The following is a 20,985-nucleotide window of genomic DNA, read 5'->3' as shown; positions in this document are numbered from 1 at the left end:
AGCACATGCCAAGTCCTTGTATCCTGTTGATTGTCAGAAGGAAAGAATAACTCTGGGGGGCAACTACATATGGTTTTGATTATTCTTGTTCAGCTCTCTTTCCCTGGGACCTAGACCAGGCCCTAGGGCTTAGAGTAGGTAAGCAGTAAATGCGGGATGACCTAAATCAAATACCTCAGAGTAACAGATACTCTACTTATTTGCCCTTTACTGACTCAATGAGAGCAGAAACAATAAATCTGGAGTAGCATTGCTCTTAGCCACTCTTTGTTTCATTCCTGGTTCTCCTCTTGCCATCTCCATGACTTTTGGTAAGTTATTGAACCGCTTGTCTGCAAAGTGTTAGCACCAATAGTATCTATTTCCAGAGCTGCTGTGAAAATTGTTTTTTTTTTTCTTTTGCTTAGTTTCCTTATCCTAATTGAAAAACTGAACTAAGAATAAAGAAAATAAGGAAGTGTTTAATTTATACAAACATAAATTTTATTGTGAAATATTCACATGTAGCTATAACTACTTTGGTCATATATTTTAGAGTGCTGTTTATTTTACTCTAGGCCCCAGAAGTACCAGAAGAACAGGAAGAATATAAAGAGTATATTCCAGAAGATGTATATGTTTATAAGCCACCTATCTCTAAACCATGGGTTTCTTTGGGCAGTGAGAAAGAAATCGAGGAAGAATCCGTTAAGGAATCTACAAAGCAGGTCAGAGACTTGGGATGATCTTCAGCATGTTACCTCTCTGTAATGCTGAACAACACTGATTCCTGAGGGATCTGTGAGGTTTGCTATGTTTGCCAATGGGGATGTGGTTTTTCCTTTGATAGAAGAATAGTCATTGTTCGGGGTATTTGGGTATTAAGGGTAGAATTGTATTCCCCTAAAGAGATATGTTGAAGTCCTAACACTCAGTACCTTAGAAGGTGATTTTATTAGGAAATAGGTTTGCTAATCCAACGACTGGTGTCCTTATAAAAAGATGGCCATGCAAAGACACAGGGAGAACACCATGCGAAGAAGGAAGCAGAAATGGGAGTGATGTATCCACAAGCCAGGGAAGAGCAAGGATTGCTGGCTGTCTCTGGAAGCTAGGAGAGAGGCAAGGAACAGATTCTCCCTCAGAACCTTTAAAAGGAACAAACCCTTCAGCACCTTGATCTCGGACTTCCAGCCTCCACAACTATGAGAACAGTTGAAATAAAGTCCTATTGGTTTAAGCCACCCAGGCTGTGCCCCTTGGTTATATCAGCCAGAGGAAACTGACACAGTGGCATTCGCAGGGCAGCCACTGAGAAGAAGATTTGTATGTGAGTGATTTATTATGAAAGTGCTCCATAGAAGAATAGGGAAAGCAGCAGGACAGGGACATAGCAGAAGTCCTACAAGGATGCAATCTCAGGCAAAAGGCCAGTAGAGGAAACCTTTAGCTTGAACCCCTAGGGGAACTCTGGAGTAGAAATGACACCTGCGTAGTCCCAAACAGAAGCAAAGGAGATGGGCTTACACGTGTCTCCCACCAGTCCGCCGGTGAGTGCCAGTCACTTCCTATTCTTTTTGTCTTGTACCAAAGTGGTCCCAGTAGCTAGAACAGTGCTCTGTAGAAGAGCAGTAGGGGGTGGCCCTGAAAATGGAAAGCACACAGAGCTGGAGGGGCAAACAGTATAGAAAGAGATTTGAGAGGATCCAAGCAGAGCACCTCTACTGTCTACCTGTACTGTCTACTGAACTTGATTGTTACTTTCACTGCTCACATGTGTTGCAGATTACATATATGATTTCTCGAAAACGAAGTGAGTTTGGAGCGCCAATTAAGTTCAGTGACCAAAATGCTTCCAGTGTAAAAGATGCCTATATTGAATGTACAGCCTACCCAGATAAACATTTTACCCTTAAACAACTTGAGAAAGATGTTGGCATGCAAGTAGTCCCCAAAGTCAAGGACATAAGTACTCAAACAAGATGGTAAGTATGTGATGGGGTTGTATATATCTGAAGGCAATTGCGGTAAAATCTAGCAACACCCATGCTTATTTTGAAAGATCTTTATAATAAATAGAAATACATTGACAACGAAGACATAGAGCTTCACAGAGCAATTCAGGAAAATCTAATTGTACTCAACAAATCTCAATTAAAAATCTCAATAGGAAAAAATTAATTAAGTAAAAAATCCCAACAGGAACAGGATAGACAAGTCTATAAGAATGTAAACACTATGAATTGGGACAGTAACTGATGCTGCTAATAAGCACACTCCTGCTCTCAGAGCAGGCTCCTGTTGTCTCTCACCTTTGACTCCTAATCATTCTATTCCACCACTGAAGTGATCATTCTCCCATATCAAAGCAGATTATGTTAGGTCACTGCCTAAATCTCTTTTCTGGCTCCACACTACATCCAGGGCCCTTAGGATGGCATTAGATCCTCCTTCTTCCATGACAAGGCATGGCCTGCCCCTCCAGCCTTGGCACCCTGTTCTGGAACAAGCTCTTGTGCTCCAGCCCCATGGGCTGCTTCCAGCTTCCAGAATGTCTGCTTTTCTACACCTTCCTGCCCATGCTGCTCCTCTTACATTAGCCTGCAGTTAGGCCACATCATATAACACAAACTTGTATTATACTAAAGTGGTGAATATCTCAGATAATATATGAAATATTGAAAGTGAAAAACAGGATGATTGTGTACAGAATGGTTGTTGGTATATGGCTTGTTCACCCTCATGATCGTGTGGCTGTCTGGGAGCTCTGGCTCACTGTCACCGCCCAGAATCACGAGAAAGGATAGTAGAGCAGATCACTAGCCCAGGCAATTCCAAATCCAAAATACAAAGTGCATTTTCTACTGAATGCGTATGGCTTTCCCTGCATCCTGAAATTAAAAAATCACAAATGGAAGCATCATAAGTTGGAGGCCATCTATAAAAGCAACAACTCCCATTACTGTCCATCCCCTTACTCTACTTCTCTTCGTGTTACTTAATATGTGTTTGTCATTGTCATTCTTCTCTCACCTCCTGAGAGTGACGTTAATACCAAAGAAACTTAGACTTTGAGACAAATTTCTAAGCCAAGTCTGCCAGAGATGACTTCTGTGTTCCTGGCAGAAAAGTGATGAGAATGAGTCAGCCAGGGTAGACTCAGGAGGTAGACAGAAAAGGGACAGGGAACTTCTAACAACAGGAACCCAAACCAGAGGACTCTAGATTTAGTAGCCTCTCAACAAATGCTGACTCATACTAAGGACGCTGTATCTACATAGATGGAGTGAAAAGAGAAGTAAGTGAAGGTCTTGGCGCTTAAGATGAAAACAAAATATATGAATCAAAAGGTTCAAATCTAGGTGACTGGGAGAATGCTGGCACTCCTTAACAAGATCAGGAGAGCAGGAAGGGTAGCCAGTCTGGGGTAGAGAGGCTAAGAGATACAATTTTGACAGAAGTAAAAAAACAAATAAATAAAATCAAAGATGAAGTTCAAAGAGGACTGACAGTGAAAGCAAATGTTCAGAGTGTTCTTACCACACACTAGGCATTCTTCTAAGCCCTTGGCACACAGCAACTCAATTCTCACAACTGCCCTCTGAGGTAGGCACTATCCCCATTTTACAAATAAAGAAACTGAGGCAAAGCCAGGTTAAAAATGAACACTCAGTGTTCAGAACATAATTTAAATCTGAAGCAATCACAAACAGATCTGCTGAGAAATAACAAAACAGCTCAAATTGAAAAAATAGGAGTAACTCTTAGTCATGTTGCCTCTTAGATGAAACCCATAGGTGTCATGTAATTTCTTACTTAATCCTACCTAGAGGACACTAATGTGTGCTAAAAATTAAGAGATGAAGCTATGATTTGAACTCAGTCTCTCTGGTTCCAATACCAACATTCTCTCTTTCCAGCACTCTGCTTTGTGTTACCAATACTGGGCTATCTAGGGAGAAAAAGAATGAATTGTTTATTAAACATAAAACTCTCTTTACTCCTTGTTTTTTTACTCTTTATTAAGTATATATATTTTAAAAATATATGTATACATATATATTATTTGCCTCTCACAGAGACATTTTTCTAACATTTGTTCAACACAGAATAAATACAACCTAATATTTTTTGAGCACTTATAATATGCTAGGCACTGTTTTAGGAGCTTTGCTTATATTAACGTATTCAATTTGCAATGACCCCATGAGCCAGGTACTTTGAGAATTTCATTTAGAGATGAATAAACAGACACAGAGAGGTTAACTAATTAACTTGGGGGGTCACAAAGCTTGTTAGTGATAAAGTCGGGCTTCAAAGCCAGGCAGGGTGTCACCAGAGTGCACACTTTTAATGACTGTGCCATATGATCTTTCTAGAGCCCCATACCCTGAGATCAAGGCGCTCAGCTGGTCTAGTGTGTGAGACTGCCACTGCCCAAACACAACAGGAGATGTTCAAGGGTTCAAGGGTGGAGGTGAGCACTGAGGGCAGACTAGATGGGATAAGCTTTCCCCCAGAGATCACGTTGCCATCATTGCTGAAGTGTAAATTGTTTTTATTTTTATATAAAGAGAGAGCAGAGTTTCTCAGTCTCTACTAACATTTTGGGCTGGATAATTCTCTTTTGTGGGAGGCTATCTGTGCATTGGAAGGTATTAAACAGCATCCCTGGATTCCACTCAGTACATGCCAGTAGCACATTCCATTTGTGACAACCAAAAATGTTTCTGGATGTGGCCAAAAGTTCTCAGGGTGTGGGGGCGGGGTAGGATTGCACTGGTTAAGAAACACTAATTTAATGAAATGAAGAGAGAGAGAATGATGAACAAATGTTGCAAAATGTTAATAACGGATGAATCTGGGTGAAGAGTGTATGAGAGTTCCTTAGATCCTTCTTACAACTTTTCCATAAAAATATTTAAAGGGGCGCCTGGGTGGCTCAGTCGGTTAAGTGGCTGCCTTCGGCTCGGGTTGTGATCCCAGGGTCCTGGGATCAAGTCCTGCATCAGGCTCCCTGCTCAGCGGGAAGCCTGCTTCTCCCTCTCCCCCTGCCTGCTGCTCTGCCTGTGTTCTCTCTCCACCTCTCTAATAAATTAAAAAAATCTAAAAAAATTTTTTTAAATAAAAAATTTAAAAAATAAAAACTTCGTGATTATGTTGGAAACATAAAAGGGAGTCAATATCAATTATCTGGGATAAAGAAAAAAATTGAATATATAGAATTTAAATAAAAAATAATATTACTGTCACAGAAAGAAACCTTTGTCCTGTCACAACCTATATTTACTTTCCTTTGATCTAATTTTTGGTATTCCATTTTCTTTTAATGTATTAGGACATATCCCAAAAATGCCACTACGCAATATTATCCAAGAGAATTATCAGAGGAGGAAAAAGAGACATTTGAACAATCAAAGCCTTTGAGCGACTTTCTGAACAATACGTCTATAAAGTAAGAATTGTATATTAAATTTTTAAAAAAATAAAACATAAATGTGTATGTGTACCTATAGTGATAGGTCTTAAAAAAGCAACTCAGCCCATGGTGTCTAGTTAGAGAGTATGAAGAGTTATCAGATATGAATGAGCATGAGACACATTCTCAGTTTTTCCTTTCTGTTGCCAGGCAACACTCTTAGACCTCCCAAGCTAGGGCCACACCAGTGTTCACCTGGAAGATGTATACACTTGAGTGTGTAAGGATATTTTCCTCATTACAATTATGATCTTTGTAAATGATAACCTGAATTGGGTTCAGATGTACCTTTGTACCTTTTACTCCTTCCCCCTAATTCCTCTCTTGCTGTCACTCTTCCTGAATCTGAGAGAGAGGTGTTTTCAGAAACCACCTCCCCCCCGCCCCCCAACACACACACTGTTACTAGGACCCTGGGGTGTCTAAACCAAAGAAGAGCTTGACAAGGTCTCTTCAAGTCCACATCAGAATTCAGAGAAGGCGAGCCAGGGGTGCACAGGTCTGCCAGTTGTATCCTGTCGGTTGGTTTCCTTTTCTTTCCAAAACTAAAAATTTGTTGGTCGAGTTGTTGGTAGCCCATATGAAGTTTTTTCATTTTTAAGAAAATAACATTAATTCTTTGAGACTTTTAAATATTCTGAAAATTCCAACAACTCTCAAAATCTATTACCTGTGTCTGGGGGGAATCTGGTTTAAAAATTCACCAATGATGCAAAGAGAGTGCATTGAACTAGATAAGATACTTTATATACGTATAGTTATGTTACTCTGGGTCATGACTTCTTATGAAGCTTATTAAAACGTGAAACAGGGTGCCTACCTGGCTCAGTCGGGTAAGCATCTGCCTTCAGCTCTGGTAATGATCCTGGGATCCTGGGATCAGTCCCGCATCAGGCTCCCTGCTCATTGGGGAGCCTGCTTCTCCCTCTCGCTCTGCCCCTCCCTTCTGCTCATGTGCACACATGTGCTCTCCCTCAAAATAAATAAAATCTTTTAAAAAAATGCAACAAAGAAAGATAGTTGTTCCATCAGTGCCTGATGACTGACAGCTGTTCAACAGGCTGTTCCTTGCTGACTCATCATTCACTGTAGCTAGCTTGCCTGGGGCCAGCCACCGGAATGACTATGGAATCAAAGCCATAGGGGGCAGAGAGAACACAATGGCTTTTAACAAATAGCCAGAAACCCAGAGGCAGGAACACAGTCTCTCTTCCCAGGATTTCTGTACTAATTAGTCCCGGAGAAGATATTAAACATGCAGAAAAACTGTATATCTATCTCATGGCAAGGGTAGGAGACATACTACAAGGCAAAATTCCATGAAACCTCCAGAAATTGCCAGAGGTTCAGTGTTTTAAGAAGGGGATCGCTATTTTGTGGACTCTGCAGTTTGATTAGGGGAAATGAAAATCAGGTAAGTTTACTTCAGACTTTGAAGCAAGCCTCATTTTCTTGTCTGTTTGGTGACAAAATTAAATGTGTTTCTGCTTGGCTACAAAACTAAACAACAAAAACAAAAAGAGGGCATTAACTCTTTGCCACTCATTTATAGGAAGCATGCTACAGTTTTTCCTATGGGGCAATGAGAAAGAAACAAGAGAGCCCAAGGTTTCTGTTTCCCCATATCAACATTTAGTCCTTAAAATTTTTCCTGTTAAGAATATTAAAAATGAGAAGCCTATGTACAATCCATTTCAAAGCCATAGATGGCCTATAGCCAATTCTTAATTATCCACGGAGTGTATTATTGTTAGAACTGGGTTTTGGGGGGTTTTGTTTTGTTTTGTTTTGTTTTTGTTTTTGGACAGACAGAGATCTCAAGTAGGCAGAGAGGCAGGCAGAGAGAGAGGAGGAAGCAGGCTCCCTGCTGAGCAGAGAGCCTGATGTGGGGCTCCATCCCAGGGTCCTGGGATCATGACCTGAGCCGAAAGCAGAGGCTTTAACCCGATGAAGTTCTAGAACCTAGGTGAGGTTCAGTGGGGTGAGGTCCGGAGCCGATGACCAAGAAAGAATTCTTGAGACATCTTTGGTGCAAAATGGTGGTTTATTAAAGCATGGGGACAGGACCCATGGGCAGAAAGAGCTGCTGCCCCGTTATCCTGAGGAGTTGCTGATTATATACACAGGAGTTGGGTAGGTGAGAAAAAGGGGGTGATGTTAGTCTCTAAGGAATTTTGGAAGCAAGGTCTCCAGGACCTTGAGGGCCTACTATTGTTGGGAGAAAGGTTATTTATTACTAGTAGTAAAAATCTTCTTGTGAGACCCTTTAGATGTATATCAGTGGGCCATATGCTTGGGAATGATTCTCAACACTAAGAGATCTAGAGATAAAGTTTCACATTTCTCCTATCAAGTGTCCTTGTTAGTGAGATTTGGGTTTAGAAGAATTTTAACTTTATTTAGGGCTTGAGGAACTGAGTTATTTGCCTCTGGAAATTGTGCTATTGATAAAGTAACTTCTTTGTTTGTAGATCTCTAGGACATTTGTAAATGAAGGGAGACTCCTGTCTTTCAGGATTGTGAGCTCTACAAGTTAACTATTTGTTTCTTCTTTATGGCGGTCAGGGGTGCCTGAGGAATGTCACACATATTACCGAGGGGAGCCTGTGGAGAGGGGCGTGCAAGGTGCCAGCTTTTGCTTTGTCCTCAGCCGCCTCCTGCTCCCTCATCAAACCCACTGAGCCACCCAGGCGCCCAGAACTGGGTTTTTATTCTTCCTTTCAGTTGCCATGCTTACAGAGAGAGGAATAGTAACAGCTTCATAATTCCCTCTTTGAGATGTGGGAAGGAGAAGCCAGAACTATAAGAAAAAAGAGGAGGGGCGCCTGGGTGGCTCAGTAGGTTAAAGCCTCTGCCTTTCGCTCAGGTCATGATCCCAGGAGGATCGAGCCCCACATTGGGCTCTCTACTTGGCGGGGAGCCTGCTTCCTCCTCTCTCTCCCTCTCTGCCTACTTGTGATCTTTATCTGTCAAAAAAAAAAAAAAAAATTCTCTCTACCAACCCTATTGCGTACACGTCCTCTCTCTCTCTAAAAAAAAAAAAAAGAAAAAGAAAAAAGAGGAAAATTGGCACAGGAATTATAATAGCTAGCACCGGTCAAGAATAAATAAACCTACAAATATATCACTGCCAAAGCAACTAAGAAACATTTGTTTCTGGGTTAAGAAAGAAAAAAACTTAAAAAAAAAAAAATACTGGGGTGCCTGAGTGGCTCAGCTGGTTAAGCATCTAACTCTTGATTTTACCTCAGGTCATGATCTCAGGGTCCTGGGATCGAGCCCCAAGTCAGACTCTGTGGAGTCACTTGAGACTTTCTCCCTCTTCCTCTGCCCGCCCCCCACCCCCCACTCTCACTTGATATTTCGCTCTCTCTCAAATTATAAATAAATAAAATCTTTTAAAAAAGAGTACTCACAGGCTCTAACTCAGACAACAGTTTTGCCAGCCTCCACTTCATCACCCTCAGAAAGTGGAGTGCAGGGAATTCAAGAAACCAGAAACCAGAGAGAAAGTGCTGTCTTCTCTTCTCCCTTATCAGTCAGTTCCTAGTTCAGGCCAAGAGGGAAGAATCAGGAAATCAGATCAGAGGCCTTGGCTTTTAGTTTGTCTCTTGGGAATTTCTTTCCCATTTAGGCTGAAACAGAAAAAAACAAGATTTTGAGAATGCTAACAAATGCTTCTGCTTGAAGCTCGGGGCTGGAAAGCTAGCCCTCCTGGGTGTTTAAACGTGCATTCGCACCACCTGGGGATCTCGTCAACATACAGACTCTGAGTCAGCTGGTTTCTGGTAGCGTCTGCGACTGCATTTTTAGCAAACTCCAAATTATGGTGGTGCTGGGGGTCCATGGACCACACTTTAAGTAGGAAGGTGCTAGTTTGGAAGGTAAAGTACAAGAAGAATTTAACCTAGAGTAACCAATTAAGCAGTGAACAGTAGTGTTCATTCTTAACAACAGAGGTATTAAAGGCCACCCTGTTTAATTACATTCTTAGGAGTATCAGTTGCAATATTTTGAGCTTATATTTAATTGTCTAAGTAAAGGAGGCTTTTCCCCTTAATTTAGGAAATTCATAATCAAGATCCCCCTCTTTGAGCTTACTATACCTATTAAAAAACCAAGCTATTTGGACTCCCAATCAGTAGGGTAAAAGGCTGGGTGGCATTCTAATGGTGGGAAAGCTCCAATGGCCTTGTGAGTGACCTGAGCTTTCACACCTACCCATATGCAGGGGCAATCAACATGACAAAAACTTATAGTAACTATTTTTTGTTGTGTTTTTTGTCTGTTTATGGTACTGCTTCTTTCAAGAACGTACCTCATTTTCATATTATAAGTAAGTGGCTGAGTAATGGTGGAATAAGTTGGTCAAACTCACAGAAAACAGTTATAAGATCTAGAAAACAATATTTACATGCAAACATGCACGTAATTACTTGAAGGCTCAGGAGAGTAACCAAAAATAAGCAGAAACTGAAGGGGAGAAAGATGAGATTTGCAAGTCTGCAGGGTTTTTTCTGTAATTATTGCCTAATCCATAGGAGGCTCAGGTGACAGAAACCTGTAGCCTTACAGGTCTGTGAGGGGGCAGAATAACCAAATAGGAGAAAGTCATGGAAGGAAGGGAAGCCCAGATAAGCCAAGACCCCAGATCTACATAAAAAGTCTAATCAAACCCAGGCTGTAGACTAAAATATTCATTTTTAGGGGGACCTCTAGGGCAGTCCAGAACAACCAGCATCTAGAAGCTGAAAAACTGGCAGAGACTTCAGCTGTTATTCTACACAGAGAAGATAACATTTGGAGTTCAAGTCTAGAACAAATTTCTCATTTTCAAGGAACAAAAGAGAACGCAGTTCTGCACAACATATCATTTATAACAATCAGTTTCATTAAATATGTAAAGTCACTAAACATGTAAAGAAGCAGGAAAATGGGACTCTCGGGTTCTTCCTGTTAAGACCTCTGGTACCAAATGAAGGGTTTTTTTTTCCCCCAACATCGAATATGTATCTTCTCCAACACCAATTCTCTAACTCTCACATGCTATCTGGAGTTAGTATAGACTCCACAAGTTAAGGGGCTTAGTCTCACAAGTCAGCCCCAACTTCAGACGCCAGTCTCAAGTTCCAGGGGGCTATGCTTCTGACTGACCAGCTATAAATCAGTTTGATAATTCTCCAGAATGACTCATTTAACTCAGGAAAGTGCTCTCCTTACTATTACCGTTCGTTGTAAAGGATACGACTCAGGAGGAACCAAATGGAAGAGATGAACAGGACAAGTGATTGGGGGTGGGCAGTTCGGGGAGACATGCTAACCCCCTGGCACTGCCGAGTACTCACCGAGTTGCAAGCTCCTATAATAACTTTTAGGACAGGAACTTGTTTAGTCAGGGCCCTAGGCTACCAAAAGATGAGCCTAGCACTCAGATTGCTCTTGGAAGGGCAATATCAGCCTTGTTAGCAGGATAAGTCTTAATTTTAGGGACTGCCTCATGCAATGCAGGTTTAGTAATAGAATTAAACACATTAACCCCTCCCAGGTACTGTGATAACTAAAACCACCACCACCACTATCACACACACGCGCACACACATCACACTTCTAACCTCCATATTGCCCCTTGAGAATCTTTTATTTTAAATTTTATATATACAATATATAAATATATATTCTAATTCTGGTTAATATATAACCCTGAATACATAAGTGTGTGTATGTGTGTGTGTGTGTGTGTGTGTGTGTGTGTGTATCTATATATCCCTAATGATATCTTCGTATAATAATTAGTATATATGAACATTCAGTACCGAACATGGCTAAGAAAATTGCCCTTTCTGTCAGTTTGGGGTTTCCAGGAAGCGAACAAGACCAAGTTTAAAGTAGAGGCTTACAGGGGCTGCTGTGTGAAAATTCTTTTTAAAGCAAGCAGGACTGGGCAAGGAGAGCTTCGGCAAGGTCTAGGGCAAGCCCAGCAGGGAGCTCCAAGGGCAAGACAGCCTGTGGGAGGACTCCTGCAGGAGGCAGAGTAGGGGAGGCCCCCTGTCAGCTGCCGGCCTGGTCATGGGCCTGAGAGAGCACAGCCTGGGCCTGGAAGCCAGAGAGATCACGAAGATGCTCCAGGCCGTCAGCTAACAGCCTCCTGGCACTAAAAGTTCTGAGGTATTTTTTTCTCTAAAGTCATTTATTTCACATGGGGATAACCATCAGTTACCAGATATAACTGAGAACATTTTTTTCTTTCCATATAAATGAAAGAGGACCTGCCAAAAGACATATCATTGAATAGTAAAATCCAACATCTTGTGCTTTTTTTTTTTTTTTAAACAAAATAGTGTTGAAATAGCCCTGCAGCAAAATGAAATCATGAACACATTTATCGATGACTGGAAGTGCCTGGCAGAAGAAGAAAGCACCTTTGGAGACAAAAGCGATACCCACTTGAAAGAGTACCAGTCCTTTACCGACCTCCATAACCTAACGGAGAAGATGGTCACCTCCGTCTCATGGCATCCGACCATCTATGGTGAGATGAACATGACTGCGGTCCTCTTTGGTGATGCGCAGAAATAGTCTGTTATTTTTCTAGTAAAATGACAAGCTAGCTCGGTTTCTCAGTTGCAATAAGATGGCTTACAGCCGCGAAGTGCACCTGCAAGAGATTTTGGCACCGCTCTGGTCCTGTGTTCTCCCAGCACCTCACTGTGGTTTCTACAAGGACAGAACCAGAGCTCAAGCCAGGGAAGTGATGGGCTCAGGTCACCCAGTCCGTGCAGTGCTGAATCTGGATTTGCCTCAACCTGTTGGGACTCCCAAGGCTGGCTCCGTTTCCCCTCCCCCATTCTCTTCCTCTCTGATTACTGGACGACAGAGAACAGTATTACACAGTAGAACTCTAGGAGAGCTCTTGGTGTCTTATTGAATATATTTATTCAAATTTTATCACAATGGTAATGAATAGTGACTATGTTGAGCAGCAAAACTAAAAATATTTCTCTATGTACAGTTGTTGCAGATTTTAACTTCTAATTGTGTTTCAATCAGGCCTAATAGCTGTGTCCGTGGCTGTACGACTCTCCTTTGAAGAGAGAGTCCACTTTTCTGGTAAATTATTGCTGCAACCATCACTGATTCTTTTCTGGAGTTTCTCTGATCCCATACATCCTCAGGTAATTTTTTTTAACATCCTCAGATAATTAAGGAGAGTTGTCCACATAGTCTAAACATTTCAAAACCATGCTCACATTTATCTCCAGCGGTTTTAATTGCAAAGTACTTTGTAACCACTTAATATGGTGTTTATTAAGTTAGGCTTCTTCAATTCAGAATTTGTCATCAATTTGAGAAAAACTTAAGTCTACACTTAGTTTATTGAACAAGTCAACATGTTATTTTCATTTTAAGAGGACTGTTTAACCAATTTTAAAAAGCAAACTCTTTCAGGGGGTTTATTTAAATACTATTTGTTCAAATGGAAATAGATTTTAATTTCACATGAATTCCATCAGTTCTGAGAATCACCAGTAGGTGACAGTAATGAGTACAGAGGCCTGTGTGGGAAACGAAGGGGAGGAGTAGGGACTATGGCCCTGGAGAGTGGACAGCCCATCTGTTGCAAGGTGGTCTTACTTGGTTTAAAGTATCCAGATCAGAATTTTTGAGTGAAATTTCCCAATTTTTAAATAGTTCAACTAAAACCAAACCAAACACACAATTCAAATAAAACAGGGCTGAGGGCTGGGTTTGCCCCACAGGGTTCTATTTCTATCAGCTGCTCAAAAAGAGTTTTGCTTAGGGGGAGGGTGCTTTATAGTATTAGATTAGGGTGGTGTTTTTTTAATGTGCTTAAATATAATCTTTTGCTTCTATAAAGTGTTGTATAACTAAGGATTTCCCTAATAAACCCTAGCGTTTCCTTCTACCTTCTTCCCTAATTCATCTGAATTCAGGCAGTTTTACTATAATAGATTCTAGCACTTGAATTATTACAGACCTAGAGATCAAAAGTGACAGATCTCTAGTTCCTTCTTATCAGCCCAATTACCACAAAAATGGTAAGTAGAGATTTTCTAACATTTTCTAATGGACTAGGATCACTCTCCAGTCCATATCATGGAAGTATGGCTGAACTTTCAGGCAAATTAGGAAGAGGAAAAAAAGACCCTTTCCTCTATTTTGAAGAATAGCTTTAAAAAGACGGGCAAATGTTTTCTTTTGCCTTCGTTCAATCAAAACTATAAGAAAATGTTTTAAAAATTTATTTTAAAAGTAGAAGTCTCTCTAGAAGCCACAGAGTACCAGATAAAGATGATTCACTCCGATTCCAGTCTGAAACTAGTTCCGTGGTGGCTCACCAGTGGCCTCCAAAGCCCATATTTTTGATGGTCTTGTTTAAGGAAGAGCAGTAGCCATGCTTCTATTGTGCCTGGTGCCAATACATTAGCACAGGTGCCAGCTGTGGTTATTGTACCTATTCCTTCACACTGGAATATTCCTTGCAAGGCTTCCTTCTTACCCCTCAGTACTTGAGTTTGTCCACTTTCTGGGTCCTACATTATTTTAAAATTTGAGATATTATCACTGGCAATATCTCAATCTTTTCTCATCCAACACATTTTCTTTTTGAGCACTCACTCTGTGCCAGGTTAGCTAGAGAGCAGGGAACAAAACAGGCAAGTAGCTTGTCCTCACAAAGCTAACTTCACCCTTCTCAAAAACACTAAGCTTAGTCTTTTTGTTTATAAAAAATTGTAACATCTCTCAGCAGTGACCCATGGAGGGTGGAGGAAGGAGAGCCCCGGGTCCCTGGAGAACATACGTCTCTCATACACATAGACAAAGTTAACAAAATTCAGCAGAAGCAATTTCTCATCTACAGGTGCAATTCTGGGAATGGACTCTATGTGCACTTTTCTCATAGATGGCTATGAAATTCAACTTGTGACTGTCTTAATATTACTTTCTCACTATGATTTTAATAGATTTTTCATTCTGTCTTGAATTTGGGGCGTTTACTTTAGTTAATGCTGGAGAGCCCAGATGACATCTTTTGCTTCAAGTTCTGTCCAAGTGACCCTAATATCATTGCTGGAGGCTGCATAAATGGGCAGGTAATTATGGATTTTCCCCAACTATTTATTAATTTGGACAACATCCTGTCATATGTTTTTTTTTTTTTGTTTGTTTGTTTTCTTTTTTAAGATTTTATTTATTTGGTATATATAGAGAGATCACAAGTAGATAGAGAGGCAAGTAGAGAGAGAGGGGGAAGCAGGCCCCCCGCTGAGCAGAGAACCCCATGTGGGGCTCGATACCAGGACCCTAGATCATGACCTGAGCCGAAGGCAGAGGCTTAACCCACTGAGCCACCCAGGCGCCCCCTGTCATATGTTTTGATTGGTAGTTTTTCTTAAACTTAAGGATTCAATTTGGCAGAAGGAAGTATGCCAATTGTGTGTCAAGAACTGGGGTATTCAAGTGTGTTAGACATGGTATCTGGGCTCAAGGTGTCCACAGGGTGATCTAGTTATAATTGGAAAAAAAATTGAGTCAAATCTGTTTGTATTCATGGAATAGAGTCACGTATTACACAAGATTCCACGGAATAACAAAAAACACAAGCATTAATATGTCTTGGTCAAGAGTCCTCTTCTGACTTTTCTCTGGAGGTAGGAGGTGGCAATGACCCAGAATTTGAACAGAAAGTCACTGGGAAAAGATACTTATATTACTGAATTCCTATGTGTACAATTTGATACCATATTTTTTCTTCTTTTTATCTAATTTTTTTAGACTTTATTTATTCATGAGAGGTGGAGAGAGAGAGAGAGAGGCAGAGGCAGAAGCAAACTCCCTAAGGAGCAGGGAGCCAATGTAGGACTCAATCTCAGGACCGTGGGAACATGATCTGAGCCAAAGACAGATGCTTACCCATCTGAGCCATCCAGGAGCACATTAAGTTATCCAATTTATATAAAATTTAGATCCTATCTTCCAATAGCCTGTTTCTCCAATAAAGCAAAACAAAAATCTTAAAGCTGTTTTATGATCAGAATTTAAATTTACTGTGACCAGTGAGTTTGACCATTAACAGTATGTGGTCTTTTATGTTTGGCTATGAAAACTTCCTTGTTATTGAAAATTTAAGTGTCTGTAGTGGGGATGCCAGGGTGACTTGGTCGGTTGAGTGTCTGACTTTCAGCTCAGGTCATGATCTCTGGGCTGTGAGATTGAGCCCCACATCAGGCTCTGCACTCAGTTAGGAGTCTGCTTGAGATCCTTTCCCCCTCCCCCTTGCCCCTGCCCCACACTCTCATTATCTCTCTCTCTCAAATTAATACATCTTTTAAAAAAATAAATGTCTACAGCATCCATGACTATTTATCTGGAACCAAAAACAACCAAGAAAATAAATTTTCCCCCACAGTTTTATTCAACAATAACTGGTAGTCATAATGATGATCCAGAGCCCATCCTTCAAGCCCTGCAAATCCTGAAATGCTTTTTGTTACTCATTATGAAGGTGATACAACTCTAAGAATATTTTAGAAAAGGGGTGCCTGGCTGGCCCAGTCAAAGAGCATGTGACTCTTGATCTTGGGGTTGTGAGTTCAAGCCCCATGTTAGGTTGTAGAGATTACATACATATATGCATGCATAAATAAATAAATACTTTTAAAAAAAGAATATTTTAGAAAAGCAGATGATGAAAATAAGATCACTCACAATTCTGTAATCCTGACATCTTGTTAAGAGTATTGAAATGACTTTTAATCATTGAAAATTAATCTAATTTAATGTTGCATATTCTAGTTTATTCTCATCTTTCCAAAAATTGCCATCCATGTATATGCAAACTTGGAGTTGGCTAGAATATTTAATTAAGTAGAAATCATCATTTTCCAGCCTTTTTGGGCAACTGAGTATTTGTACTACTTCTGGAGAACAAGCAAACCACTGTCACAGCACATTCTCAAAGACAGAGGAAGAGATTGTCATGAGGGATATTTCTGCACATGCAGATGGCATAGAAATTTCCCAAAGCAGAGGAAATTGCATACTGTTTATCCTAGAGTTAAAAAAAAAAAAAATTAGCCTTTATTAACATAAGCAAAGCACAAAAATCAACGTGCTAAAAATATTTTTATAGAGAAGAAAACATTCTTTGTCATGTTAGCTTTAAAAGTTGCTGACTCAGGGTGCCTGGGTGGCTCAGTTGTTAAGCATCTGCCTTCGGTCCAGGTCTTGATCCCAGGCTCCTGGGATCAAGCCCCCCATGGGGCTCCCTGCTCAGCGGGAAGCCTGTTCTTCCTCTCCCACTCCTCCTGCTTGTGTTCCCTCTCTTGCTGTCTCTCTCTTTCTCTGTCAAATAAATAAAATCTTTAAAAAAGAAAAAAGTTGCTGACTTACTAAAGCTGTAGCCTAAATTTGATTGTCCTTCAAGGTGATTGATTCATCAGAATGCATGCCAATACCAATGGGTTTAAAAAGATCCTTAAGACCCAGTGAGCTATTTCCTGGAGATGTGTTGTAATAACATTTATTTCTGTTTTAGATTGTCATGTGGGATATTTCTGCGCATGCAGATCGCATAGAAAACATCAAGACAGGCGGTAGTAGAAGTAAAAAAGTCACGCTCAAGGTTAGCTTTTTACGACTTTTCACTTGCAAGTTTCTTCAATTCAGGGGTTTATCAAAAAGTACATAACAGAACTGCCAAGCTACACAAAGAGTCGATATAGGGGGAAAAAAATATTATTTCCCACACCTTCACATCTGTTTGTGGACTTGTTCTGAATTTCTTTTATGGAGGCCTGTGATTAAAAAATCAATAAAACAAGTCGCTTGACATACCTGAGGATGTTTTATTATCCTTATTTTTTGTTGTTCTTAAATAAAATAAAGGGCCCAAGTGACTTGCCTGAAGTGATGTCATGGAAAGACCATGGGACGGAAGGACGATGTGGGTAGGCTCTGGACTGCAGTCCTGTGAGTTGGGACGTGTCTTCTCACCTCAGCAGGCATCAGTTTTCTCCTATGTAGAATGAAGGGGTTACAATCCTTTCTGATAATCACATCCTATGATTTTGTGAAGCTGTGGATGCTACCAAGAGGATTGAGGAAAGACTCCTCAGCTCCTGACGCAGTACTCATCCACCATATTGCACACCTCTGGCCCCGCTTCTTCAACCTGAACACCGACTGGCCTTCACCAGACGTCGTGGGCGAGGCCCTCTATGCATGCACGAAACACTCCTTTAAAAATGGGATCTCACTGATACTTTAGGGAGTAGGTCAATCATTCTTGCTAAGTTTAGAGATGAAACCTTAGACTAAACTGAAGGGAAAATACATAGTCTTATCACCTAACTACATTTTGCATTGAAACACTGGTTTCAATGTTTTTCTTTGACCTAGTATTTCTCCAAGTTATTAATTCTAACTGGAATAATGAGTAAAGTGTGAATTCACTCGTTAGCTCTCTGAATTGAACACACAACTTTCTTTTCACATTTTTCCAGCCTATGTTTCTCCTTGAACCAGACAGTAATAAAGAAGCAACGTATATCCGACATTGTGCGGTCTCCTCAATAGAAAGTGGTCATAAGAAAGTAATTACAGATATACATTGGCTGTCTGACACATTTGAGGTGAGTCTTGATGGTCTCATAATTTTCTCCCGCTGGATTGCACATTTCAGAAGATTTTATTCAAAGAGCGTGTTTCAAGTCAACAGTTCATTTACATTTAAATCATAAAATGTTTCCTGAGAATAAGGCCAATGTTTCAACTTCAACGGCTTATAAACCACTAAAAAATGTAGGTGGTGTCAACAATGATAAAATACAATAGTGGAGAAGATAAGACTTTGATATGTAAAAATAGAGTACAAATATTTTACACCGTCAGTGTTTGTGGATTTAAAATTTATGATTTCAGCAAATTGGAGCAGGCAACTCTGAAGATCTGTGACATACAGTAATGTGTTATTTTGCCAACGCAATTTTGAACTGACTGCACCATGAGGCTGGTAGGTGAAAACTAATCATGCAGTGAATGAGTCCAGCTGAGTGCCCAGCATCAACAATGTAGTCTGGCTTCGTAGTTCTGTACCTGACTCACTAAGTCTGGTGTTAGTGAACTTGGAAACTGGTAAGCTCCCCAAACGTCTCCTACAAGCACACTAAGGGTCCATTGTGTACTTTGAGAATATTAAAGAATATTATGACAAAATAGAGTTATAAAGGGTAAATAGCTCTTCGGCATGCTCAAATGGATTTTCCCAAAGCAACAATACTTTTCAAAGCTTATAATGAACCAAAACAAATAGCCCAGACAGTTTCTATTACCTTTAAGAGTTTAACATGGGGTAATGGAAGGAACTCTCTGTTCCAACTTCATTTCAGCTCACACAGTACACACAAATTAATTCAGATGATTATAAATTTAAATAAAAATAACAAGTGCAGGAAAAATATAATAAAGATCAAAATAGAATGCCATAGAATGCTATATTTCTGGGTTGGAGATAGTTTTCTAAGCTAATTAATGTTGAAAGAAATTCAAAACATACACATATAAATTTCTAAGCTAACAAAGAGCAAACAACAAAATGGAGAAGAATATTGGTCTAAAATATGGTAAATACAAAATTTCCAGTAAGTAAAACATATAATGGAAAACAATGAGTAGATAAACACGAAAATCCTTCACGCTTTCTAATATCAAAGAAATTAATAATAAAGCAACAATAATATACTATTTTGGACCATTTAATTTTTAAATAAAAATTTAATAAATAATAATGCCCTGTGTTAGAAAGGATGCAGTGGTGAAACCAGTAAACTCTCACACTGCTGGTTCCAACATAAAACTTCTGGAATACAATTAGGGTGGTTCTTAAATAAATTTTTGACTTTTTGGACAGTAATTCAAATTTTGGGAATTCATAGTAAGAAATAATCAATTTGTGCCTCAAGATACAACATTACATGCACATCTTAATAAATTATATCAAAATGATTCATAAAAAATACTGGAAAAGAATACAGGTAGAATTCTATTTGATATTAAACCTATTTTTCAGATTTCCACAATATTACGTTGTTGTTGTTTAAATTGTTAAAACATGAAAGTTCAGAGCAAGCACACTTCTGGGGTCTCGCACTTCATACAGCAGAGAAGACTCAGTAGAGGGAGAGGCAACACGGACTCTGGATTGCTTATCAGATGAGTAGATGTTGGCAGCATTTGGGAACCTGAGAGCATTTGGGCTCCTGTGGCCTCCACCAGATTTTCGGGGTCTTAGCTCCTGGGACACCTACCCGCCTTAGCAGTGCAGCACCTGTATCCCTCCTCCCACCCACTACTTTCACTGTTTATTTTCTGCTGGAACTCCTACCTTTGATTACCATCTTGCTCATCAGTCCTACCAGGAAGGTAGGGAATTGGGGAGTCATGTTTCTCTACTGATTCAAGAGTGGCATATTCATAGATTGCCACAAAACCTTTCACCTTGTTTCAAAGCGAGCTAGTTGGAACTTGGGACCTTCTAGGACCCTGAGGAGTGAACCGTTTACCCTCCTTGGACTCTTACCTGTGCTAGGTGACTCTTGGTATCTAAAGTAACACTAAATGTCTTCTCTACTAACCTTATCTGCTTAATAATCTCATAAAAACTCCTGTGTTCTATTCCACCATTAATAGTAAAAAACAAAAGAGTGTGCGTTTCTAATTATAATGGATAATGAAATTGTGATACACTATCGATAATTATAAAACTGTTAAAATGACTTATGAGTACACAGGTTTAAGTGTTCAAATAACATCAACTGAAAAATCTAAGGATAGAAATCTTTACGCATGCTATTTTAAACTACGTAAAAACATTTCTGTGAAAAAAGACTGGAAAAATACCTTGTAGAATTCCACTTTATGTTAAAACTTATTCTTCAAATTTCCATGTTATTGTTATATTCTTTTAATAAAAATTAAAGAAAAAATATTAAAAGAGTAAAACACCATGAGAAAAGTCATTAGGTCCTAGGTACAAAGAACTTAACTTCTTGTGTCTTTAAAAAAACAGATTAACAGATTGGGAGCTGTCTTTGAGAATCGAAATGGAATATGCTGTCAACTTGTCACGTGTTCAGCTGATTGGTATGTCTTTGTTAGTGTTCTTGGGTCAATTTCAAAGTTGGAGTGGGTGGGGAGGAAGGTTTCCCCACTCTTCTGCCAAGCAATACTCAAGACACCAGCTGGGTGTCTCACAACTCCACTTAATTCTGACACTATCCACCAGGATTCACAGGTTAAAGTTCAGTCCTACAGGACTGCTCTCTGGAACTCCTCCCCCCACCACTCCCCACACCCCTGCCAGCCACCTCAGATGCCAGTCACAGACCCTGGTCCCCTGGTCATTAGCTGTACTTCTGACTGACTGGCTGTAGATTGGAGGTTCCCAAGATTCCTCCTCAGGTTGGATTAACCTGCTAGAGTGGCTCACAGAACTCAGAGAAACATTT

The 20,985-nt window shown here is 40.1% G+C and overlaps 1 protein-coding gene across 1 annotated transcript in view; it reads left to right on the top strand.

The window, feature by feature from the left end:
* The window catches only part of DNAI3 (dynein axonemal intermediate chain 3), a 61,345-nt gene that overhangs the window by 6,625 nt on the left and 33,735 nt on the right, over positions 1–20,985 (top strand). The window contains exons 5-13 of the mRNA XM_046022185.1: positions 558–707; positions 1,765–1,964; positions 5,318–5,434; positions 11,797–11,987; positions 12,506–12,630; positions 14,482–14,571; positions 17,016–17,102; positions 17,983–18,111; positions 20,547–20,620. Of these exons, the coding sequence (XP_045878141.1) occupies positions 558–707; positions 1,765–1,964; positions 5,318–5,434; positions 11,797–11,987; positions 12,506–12,630; positions 14,482–14,571; positions 17,016–17,102; positions 17,983–18,111; positions 20,547–20,620 (1,163 nt within the window). The remainder of the gene's footprint in view (positions 1–557; positions 708–1,764; positions 1,965–5,317; positions 5,435–11,796; positions 11,988–12,505; positions 12,631–14,481; positions 14,572–17,015; positions 17,103–17,982; positions 18,112–20,546; positions 20,621–20,985) is intronic.

Source organism: Meles meles, chromosome 1, assembly GCF_922984935.1.
Source record: "Meles meles chromosome 1, mMelMel3.1 paternal haplotype, whole genome shotgun sequence".
NCBI classification, from domain to species: domain Eukaryota; kingdom Metazoa; phylum Chordata; class Mammalia; order Carnivora; family Mustelidae; genus Meles; species Meles meles.
The sequence above is the reverse complement of the archived record's forward strand: the minus strand, read 5'-3'. Positions and strand labels throughout refer to the sequence as shown.